Genomic DNA, 10,668 nt, shown 5'->3' on the forward strand with positions numbered 1-10,668 from the left:
TGCTGAGATGGGCCAATGATGATGAGAGGATGGCTATCAGGGGCTTCATTTTAATGTTAGACCTAACACTATGGTAATTTACTAACTTTATAAAAGTGAGAGAAAATATTACTGTACATTTGTTATAAGTTTGAAATCTAGAGAATTCAGAGTAGATTTTTTTTTCATTTAGTCAACTAAATGTATCTCTTTATGTAGCTCATTTTGTAGTGCCAGATGAAAATCTTACATTAATGCAACAACCTTCAACATCCAAAACCCAAATGCAAGAACAGAGACAAATGACTTCTGGTGGAGGAAGGCACAATAGTAAGAATAATAAGTATAGATATCTTTAAGTTATTTTAAATTAAACTGATTTGAAGATCTTTTTCTTTGGTTTATGAATTAGAATTTGATGTAGTTTATGGTTGAAACACTTTGAGCCAAAGCGTAAATACCCTAAGATAACTAGAGAACAAAAGCAAGAGTATTAAAACCTTTTGCTTGGTATTTGCATGGGCAGTAATTACTAAGTAAAATTACTGATTCTACAAACACTCTTGAAAACTATTATCAACAGAAATAACCAACTCTGTAGAAATAGTAATGTGATTTATTTCTAAACATGAATATGTGTTACCAGACCCAGAGAAAGGTGAACATGCCTTTCTGGGGGTGATCAGATACTGAAGTTCGTTTTATTTGGTTTGAGAGTGAAGGACAAGGTTTGGAATTTAGTGAAGAGAGTTTTCCATTCGTCTTTCTCCAAAAGGCAGGACATCTGGAAGCAGGGGCTGGTAGGCCATAGGGGGGTTTTTATAATTCTTAGGTTGGTAATTGGAAAAGGTCTATGTTTCAAAAAGGGATCAGCAAAAAGAGAACTTTAACAGAGATAAGGGGGCTTGTATAGGTCACAAGATACTGTCCCAAAGACAGCATATAGGAAGAGTCCTGTTATCAATGAGTCAAAATAGTCTGTTAATGTTTGTGGACCTGACTCACATATCCCAAAGATATTATACCTGGGACAGTATACAGGAAGAGTTCTGTTATCAAATGGACCAAAATGGTCTGTTAATGTTTGTGAGTGAGCGGTCCCTCTGGAAGGGATTTTGGAAATAGGAAAAAGCAGTAAGACTTCTGTCCTCACCATTCAACATGATTTTCTCATTTACTTCCATGGGTGGAAAGTTTATTACTTGTCTATTCAGAAGTTCCATTATGCACCTGTTTTTTCGATTTAGCATTTTCTTTGAAAAGCCCCCAAAAGGATATATTACTTGAAAAAGTATTGCCTGAGAACGTTTTATTATCAAGAAGCCAATCTCAAACTAAGAAACTTCAAACTACCAGAGATGAGAATATCATTAGTAAGTAATCAGTTATAAATCTTATAAATTATTTTTTCATTAATTCAGAACAGTATTGTGTTTGTTTTATAGATGTCTTTAACCATATGTTTCCTGAGGTAATTATTTTCATCATACTTCTGGATCATTATTGATGATTTATCTGTTTGTTTTATAATATGTTACATATATATTTTTAATGTCTCACTTTGGAGTTCTCTATTTTTTCTTATACTTGCATTAACTTTGCTTTATATCTTATCATGTTCCACTGTTTTTGTGCACGTAAATTTAAAATTCATATTTTTTTAAGGACAGAACATTTTGTCTTAACGAAGAGACCCACTTCATCCTTTTCATAGTTTTTGTTCATTGTTTTTTCCTTAATAATTACCTAATGTGCTGCTAATATGGCTCTACAAACTTTTTTCTGGTTGCCATTTGCACAGTGTTTTCTTCCATCTTGTTACTAAAGTAACCCAATAATAATTTCAATAATTTTGCTGTGTCTCTTGTAAGAATTTTGTACATACTTTTAAATATAGTCTGATAGTTATCTTCATCAGCTCTCATAATTATATATAATCTAATTATTTAATTGATATTTTTAGGTATAATTACACTTGTTTTAATCATTCTTATTTTTCCTACTTGATGTGTTTCTTTCATACCCTGCTATGTTTGTTTATTTGTTTGTTTGTTTTGCCATAGGGTGGATGTGCTCATCAGAGAGAGACAGATACAGTGAGAGACAAAGTGAGAAATCACTCCCCAGGGAAACAGCCAGGCCACAATCCACTCTCCTTCATTTTTCTCCTGGGATTTTGGGCATGCACGTATATACCTTGCATGATTTTCAACCACCGGGTCTAGGACTCAAATCTTGGTCAGATGTGTGGGAGTCCAGTACCCTAACCACCATAATACCTGCTGGCCCCTCTGCTGTGTTTTTATCATTAGATATTTTTCCTTAGTCATATTTGATACCCAAAACTTTAAATTTTATTCTAAAATGTGACAACAATAAGAAAACTAAAGAATAATTTTAAATATTAAAGAATAATTTACAATACTAACAGTCTAAGGAAGAAAAGGGAGTAAGTGCATTTATAAGGCATGATAATAATAAATAATATTTATAAGTTAAATGTATTTAGTGCCACTGAGTGTCTAAACAGTAACAAGATTTTTATATGTACAAGTGAAAAATTTATTCACATGTTTATATTTTAGTCAGATTGATAGACAAGTGTGATTTGCTCATATCAATAAAAAAAATGAGGGGAAATATTTAGATAATTGACATACATTGTATGTCAAGAGGCTCTAACACAGACCTGATTTTTTAGTGCTTTTAATTTTTAAAAGCCTTTCTTCCTGTAGCCCAGAAAAAGGTGATGTATCAGATAAAAATATACTGCCTGAAACAAACTAGTTGAAAAATTTAATAGTAAATATGATAGTAATGAATATTATTAAATTATTTTAATTACATTAGTTTTTATTTCAATTTCTCTTATACATTCAATAACACGTTACTTAACTTGCAAAGGGAATATGCCAACATGTGTACATTTCTCACCAGTCCAGTTAGCAATACTAAGAAGTTATCTTCAATAGATTATAACCCATTTCTTTGTCCCATAAATGACTTGCCTCTGTTTTTCTCCTTCATGTCCTTCTTAAGACTCTACTTCTTCCCACACTGTATCTGGTATTCACAACAATTTATTATGTTTCTATATCCTTTAGTCATTCAGTTTTGACCATAGAGTGCAGACACTCAGTATATATTAAGTGGAGACATACAATTTCTCTCCTTCATAGCCTGGCTTGCTTCACTCAGCTGTAAATCTTCCATATTCGTCCACTTTTCGTCAAAAGCCAGAGTCTTATTGTTTTTTTATGGCTGAGTAGTATTCCATAGAATGTATTTGCCACACTTTCTCAATCCATTCATCTTTTCATGGGCATTTGGGTTGGTTTCATGTCTTAGCAATTGTGAATAATGCTGCAACGAACATCAATGTATAAGCACTTTTCCAGTAAAGAATTCTTCTGTCCTTTGGGTAGATACCAAGGAGTGGGATTGCTGGATCATAAAATGACACAAAAAAGGGGAAGGACATCCCAAGTTCCTGAATTGGAAGAATTTGGCAATTCTACCCAAATTAATCTACATATTTAATGCAATCCCAATCAAAGTGCCAGAGACAATCTTCATAGATATAGAAAAGGCAATCATACAATTTGTCTGGAATCATAAAAGACCTCATGTCATTAAAGCAATCCTGCACAAGAAGAGTGGAGTGGGTGGCATCTCACTCCCTAACCTAAAAAATATACTACAAAGCTGTAGTAATCAAAACAGCATGGTATTGGCACAGAAACAGACAGGTGGACCAATGGAACAAAATAAAGTTCCCAGAAATAAACCCCCAATAAACAGCCAACTGATCTTTGACAAAGCCTACTAGTCAATCCAGGAGGAAAAGGATAACCTCTTTAGCAAATGATGCTGGAAAAACTGGATATCCACCTGCAGAAAGATGAATCTGAACCCCTACATCTCACCATTGACAAAAATCAACTCAAAGTGGATCAAAGATCTAAACCTAAGACCTCAAACTATACAACTGCTGCTGGAAAACACTGGGGAAACTGAGAGACATTGGGGGTAGGAAAAGACTTCTTTATTATTATTATTATTATTATTATTTTGGAGAGGTTTTTGCTACAGGGCGCATGTGCTCGCCAGAAAGACAGAGAGAGACAGAGAGACAGAAAGCAAGAAATCACCCCCCTCAGGGAAGATGGCCACACCATAATCCATTCTCCCCCATTCTCCTCTTGGGATCCTGGGCACACACACACATGCACCTGGCGTGAGTTTAAGCCACCAGGTCCGGGACTTGAACCGCGGTCAACTAAATGGGAGTCCAGCAACATAGCCATTACGCTAACTGCTGGTCCCAAAGATTTCTTAAGTAAAACCCCCAGAGCACAGTCAATAATCCCAAAAATAGAAGACTAGTTGGATTACATAAGATTAAGAAGTTTCTGCATGGCAAAAGGTACAGTAATTAGTGTGACTGGACAGCTCTCAGAATGGAAACATTTTTGTGAATTATGCATCAGATAAAGGACTTATAACCAGAATATACAAAGAACTCAAGCAGCTGTCCTGATAAAAGATGATTAACCCTATTAAAAGATGAGAGAATGAGTTGAAAAAACTACTCCATAAGGAAGACGTATGAATAACCAAAAAGCATATGAAAAAATGCTCGACATCCCTCATTGTAAGGGAGATGCAGATCAAAACCACAATGAGATACCACTTAACCAGTCAGAATGACTAAGATTAAAAAAAAAAAAAAAAAGTACTGGTGGGGGTGTGGTAAAAGGGGAACTCTCCTACACTGCTGGTGGGAATGTAAATTGGTCTAGCCACTGTGGAGAACAATTTGGAGATTCCTCAAATATCTACAAATAGAACTATCATATGATCCAGCAATTCCACTCCTTGGTATCTACCCTAATTACGTTAAATATTAATTAAGCAGAATTTTTTCATGGATGTGTATCCTGTTATAAACGTATTGACAACTATTAAGTCAATTTTTGTCATTTAAATTTCCTGTTTCTTGATTGTGTTAATTCTGTCAGATGAGTAATACATATTTAATTCCCTCACTATGCTTGTAGATTTATCTATTTGTTAGTTCCATCCATTTTTCTCATACTGTCCATGTTATTAGATGCATACAAAGATGTTAGCTATTCCTTATGAACACAATCTTTTCTTTTTATGAAAAGTGTCATCGTAGTCTCCTACAAGGTCTTTTGACTAAATTCTTTTTTTTCTGACATTATATGTCAGTTAAACTGCAGTTATTTTGGTTAGTATTTTGATAGTGTATCTTTTTTCTACATTTTTTTACAACTTAGTAATTTAGCGATGTCTCATAAACGGCTTTTCACAATATTGTTTTAAAATCTAGCATGACTGCCTTTGTTCTTGGAATGTGTAATTCATTTACAGTTATTGTACTTATTTATATATTGGGATTTAAATATTTCATTTTCAGGGAACTTTCCATTTTTACTACCTGATCCTAGTTTCCTTCTGCTTACTTATTTTCCTTATTTTGAAATTTTGATTTTTAATTAGTACAATTTTTAAATGCTTCTTGTTTAAAGAATTATTTAATTTTATTTATTCATTCTTTTATTTTAATTTGACCAGAGAGAGAAATAGAAAGAGAGAGAGAAAATGAGAAAGCAAGCCACCAGGTCCAGAACTCCAGTTGTGGTTGGCCATGTGGGAGTGTCCAGTACCTTAACCACCATGCCACCTGCTGGTCCCCAATTAGTACAATTTTTAAATCAGTCACATATAAGAAATCTTTGTCAGTGAGAAATTTAAAATTTTTTAAAAATGTGAATACCCTTAGTATAATCAATTCTAATTTGAACTTTCTGAATGTATGTATGGAATGATGCATGCCTCCATGTACTGTCAAGAAAAGTACTGATGATTTTTACAATTACCTTCATGGTCTTTTTTGAAAATTATGTGAGGACTTTTTTCCTTTTTTGTCGTTCATTTAAATTGTATTGATTTACTAAGTTGTTATAAAACTTACAGGAAACTTTGAATGGTTCTTGATATATATTAACTACCCAGAGGCATCACAATAAAGGTGTTTCACTTTTTATTGTAGTAAAACTTTTCTTCTTGTTAAGTAAATTCCTCAAGATAAAGGTTTAATCTTAAAAATTCATCTCAAATTAAGAAATTTGGTAATTCCAGAAAAACAGAGCTTAGCGGTAAGCATAATTCTTAAGAACACTGAGCCAGTAGTGTCTACAGCAGCCATATCCCACATGGCTAGTTGTGTGGTTCATATCCCCAACCTGATAGCTTGAAGAAAACCACACTGAGCATGCATGTATGCTTGCCCAAAAATCTCAAAAGGAGAAATGGAAGAGAAGGGATTGTAGTATGACCTTTCTTAATACCCTTCCCTTTCTTGCTTTCTCTGTCTCTCTCCATGAGTTCACATGCCTTCTAGCAAATTGAAAAAAAAAAAAGCATAATGATTTTAAGTTGAAGTTCTCTAGAGCCTTAGCTCATAAATATATGTTTAGTCAATCATATATATGAATTTACATGTACCATGTATATATACATAAAACATAAAACATGCATGTGTGTTTATGTGGATATGTGTATGTATGTTTGTTCTTTTAGGTCAAGTTGATTAGTTATATTGTTCATGTGTTATTAACTTCATTATAGTTTTCTCTTATCATTTGTGAAAAAGATATTTTAAATTCTATTATGATAAGTGATCTCTCTACTACTCTTTGTAATTCTGTCAATTTTTGTTTTATGTTTGTAAAGCTTTTTAATTATATATACATATTTTAAATTGATATATGTTCAGTGTGCTGAAACTATGATAACAATTTTGTAATAACTTTTTTGTCTCTTGTCTATTTTGTAATAATAACATATTATCTTTATATAAGTATTTATATGTCATAATTTTAAAAATCTTTTTCCTTTTGATCTTTTTGTATTATTATGATTTAGCTGTGAATCTTTAAAATAAAATGTATTATGGTTGATTTTCTTTTAACTTGATGTGACAATCTTCATGTTTTAAATGTAGCATTCAATATCTTTACATTTAATGTAACTATTGGTATTTTAGGGGCTAATATAACATTACTTCTGTTTTCTATCTTTCCTGATTTGTTGTTTAATCTTCCTTTTACTTTTAATGTTTTATTATTGTTTCCTTACCCAAGTATATTATAAAACACATTTAACTTGGGGCCAGCAGGTGGTATGGTGGTTAAGACAGTGAACTCCCACATAGCCAACCACAGTTAAGTGCCAGACCCAGTGGCTTGAAAATCATGCCAGGCTATGGAAGAAACATACAGCAAAACGAAATATATTTAACTTAATTATAAAAGGTAAATACCTTATAAAATTATTCTTTAAAAAGTATTCCCGTATTTCTACACATCACATACTCAATCTATACATACTCATATAATTCAGTTCAGACCCAGTGGCTTGAAAATCATGCCAGGCTATGAAAGAAACATACAGCAAAACGAAATATATTTAACTTAATTATAAAAGGTAAATACCTTATAAAATTATTCTTTAAAAAGTATTCCCGTATTTCTACACATCACATACTCAATCTATACATACTCATATAATTCACTGTTTCTACCTTGTGATATTTAATAATATCATTTTCAAACATGAGAGAAGAGCCAGCAAGTGGTGTGGTGGTTAAGGTGCTAGAACCAACAGAGCTGACTGTGCAGCTTGAGTCTTGGATCTAGTGACTTGAAAAACATGCTGGGTGCATGTGTGTATGTGCCCAAAATTCCTAAAAGAGATTGGAGGAGAAGATACTGTGGCATGGCTATCCCCGTTGGGGATGATACCTTACTTTCTCCCTCTCTCTTTCTGTCTGTCTCTCTTCAGTGAGTATACATGTCCTATAAAACACTAAAAGAGAAAGAGAAAAAAAAATGTTGCTTAATAGTTGGCATGTATTTGGGAACCAGCAGTTAGCGTAATGGCTATGTCGCTGGACTCCCACGTAGTCGACTGCGGTTCGCGTTCTGGACCCGGTGGCTTAAAACCCACGCCGGGCGCAAGTGCGTGAGTGACCAAGATCCTGAGAGGATAATGGAGGAGAAGGGATTGCGGCATGGCCATCCCCTCTGGGGGTGATTTCTCGCTTTCTGTCTCTCTGTCTCTGTCTGTCTGGCGAGTGCACACGCCCTATAGAGAAAAACATCTCAAAAAAAAATAGTTGGCATGTATTTGAATTACAGAAGTTTTCCAATAAATCCCATTTCTTAAATGGATTAAAATAATCTTTTTGTAGCTCAGAAAGTGGATGATTTATTATATGAAAATGTTTTACCTGAGGATAAAATTGTGTTCTTGAAAAGCCAATCTCAAGTGAAGAAACCTGAAGCTATCAAAATGGAAACAATAACTAGTAAGTATGATCATTTCCAATATCGTTGATTTATCTTTAAAGAAAGTAAGGAATTTTACTCTTAGTTTTTGAATGTTTAATGAATCATATCTTTAAAATGTGTTTATTATGTTGTTCAGTTCTTTATCTTATTTAACTTTTGTCTGTTTATTCTACGTAACAACAGATGTCTGTTAAATTCTTCCACTGTGATTACAGATCTTTTTTGTCTCCTGGTAGTTCTATCATGCTGACTTATACATTTGGAAACTTTGTTAGTTGATGTGTACAAATGTAAATTTGTTATATTTACCTGGTAAATTGCACTCTGTGTTTTAAAAGTACATTCTTTATCTCTAAAAATGCAATTTTGCTTTCACATTTATTTTGACTGATGCTAGTATTGCTACATGTGTTTTCTTGTGATAAGTATTTACATAGTCTTTTGCGAACAATTTAGATAGAGGTTCATGATTCCTATGTGGTCTCAGTATTTTTTTCATAATGTCCTTGATCCACAGAAAAGCCCAATAATTCCTTTGTTAATTAGCTATGCCTCTAACTTGGAAACTGTTGGGTACTTCTTAACTTCTGTGATTTTCCTTTCTGTTAGGTAAATACTAAGTTGAAGAATTGCTGGGTGACATAAGACTATATTTAACTTTTAATGAAACTATTAAACTGTCTTCAAAGTGGCTGTACTGTTTTGCATTTCTACCAGCAAAGAATGAGGATTCCTATTGCTCCACATACTGGTTTAGGATTTTACTCATTCTCATTGGTCTGTAGTGATGTTTCATTATTGATTCAATTTGCAGTTTCCTAATGATTTATATGTTGATCATCTTTTTATGTTATTTTGTTTACCTGTATGTCCTTTCAATGAGATACCTATTAAATCTTTGGCTTATATTGTAATGTTATTTGTTTTCTTATTGTATCAGGATTGTGGTTTTTTTCTAATCATTTATTTATTTATTTTTACATTTTTCCACAAACATTTACTTTACATATCAAAGACAGTATGGTTTTAAATATTTTTAAGAAAATACTTACAAGTCGACTACTCAAACTGTTGAAAAGCAAACACACAGTACACAATTCACACATAAACCTTCACAGTTCAGCCCTGCCTACCAAGTATTCTGTGATATTCCATCTGCTAGCAAAGATCGGTCTCTTTTTCTTCCTTTAAAGTCTTCCTCAAGGTAATCCTCTGATTGTGGTTGCTCTTTTGCAATCTCTACTAATTACAATGCTGTTCTGGAAAAGTCCAGGTTATTTTATGGTACAAATTCTTTCATATGGCTTCTCTAATCCTCTCTGCCAGGCAGAACTGTTTATGATGCCAGGCCACCTTTCAAAGAGCTTTTGTTTGCTTAATTCAGATCTACCTTAATTCCATAGTTTCCCTTTTTTTTTTGGTTAAATTTATTTATTTACATTCATTCTTCACTGTACATCATTACAGCATACAAAGTGAGATTTTCCATCCAGAGTACACTGTATATTGTCTCAATCAAGCACATCAGCATACATGTTATTGTCAACAAATAATTTTCCATTTATTTCCTTTTCCATTTCTCATTTCTTATTTCTTATTTGCTTTATTTTTCCCATCCTTGATTCCCTATCTCTTACCCTCGGCCATCTCCCACTCTTCTCCCACACCACCTCTGGTATCTATGTGTGCTTTCTATACTTTTCCCTCCCCCATATTTTTTTTAATTTACTTTTTTATTTTTTCATTTCATTTTCTTCCATACATTCAATCACATTATTATTTATCTTACGAAATGGATATTTCAGCAGATGAATACCTTTCCCCAGCACTGTCGATAAAACCACAAAACATCTTCAACAGATAATACCACACCTCTTTGTGCCATTAATGCTTTTCCTCCCTGTTTCTCCCCCAAATGTCCTTCCTCAGACCCTCATCTTTCACACACACTATATCTGGTATTTACATCTATATATTGCGTTTCTACATCCTTTAGACAATTAGTTTCAGTCATAGAGTGCAGACACTCGGTATATATTAAGTGGAGACATACAATGCCTCTCCTTCATAGCATGGCTTGCTTCACTCAGCAGTAAGTCTTCCATATTCATCCACTTCCTGTCAAAAGCCAGGGTTTTTTTTTTTTTTTTATGGATAAATAGTATTCCATTGAATATATGTGCCACAGTTTTTCTAACCATTCATCAGTTCGTGGGCATTTGGGTTGCTTCCATGACTTGGCAATCATGAAAAGTGCCGCAATAAACATCGATGTGCAAGCACTTTTCCGATAAAGTATTCTTCTGTC

At 33.4% G+C, this 10,668-nt stretch overlaps 1 protein-coding gene across 5 annotated transcripts in view; it reads left to right on the top strand.

The window, feature by feature from the left end:
- CCDC7 (coiled-coil domain containing 7) overlaps positions 1-10,668 on the top strand; it is a 329,121-nt gene that overhangs the window by 222,609 nt on the left and 95,844 nt on the right. For all 5 annotated transcript variants that reach the window (XM_027775623.1, XM_006158284.3, XM_027775622.1 and 2 more), the window contains 3 exons: positions 199-309; positions 1,227-1,352; positions 8,261-8,377. In XM_027775623.1, the coding sequence (XP_027631424.1) occupies positions 199-309; positions 1,227-1,352; positions 8,261-8,377 (354 nt within the window). The remainder of the gene's footprint in view (positions 1-198; positions 310-1,226; positions 1,353-8,260; positions 8,378-10,668) is intronic.

This window comes from Tupaia chinensis, unplaced genomic scaffold (genome assembly GCF_000334495.1).
Source record: "Tupaia chinensis unplaced genomic scaffold, TupChi_1.0 Scaffold000578_2, whole genome shotgun sequence".
Taxonomy (NCBI): Eukaryota; Metazoa; Chordata; class Mammalia; order Scandentia; family Tupaiidae; genus Tupaia; species Tupaia belangeri.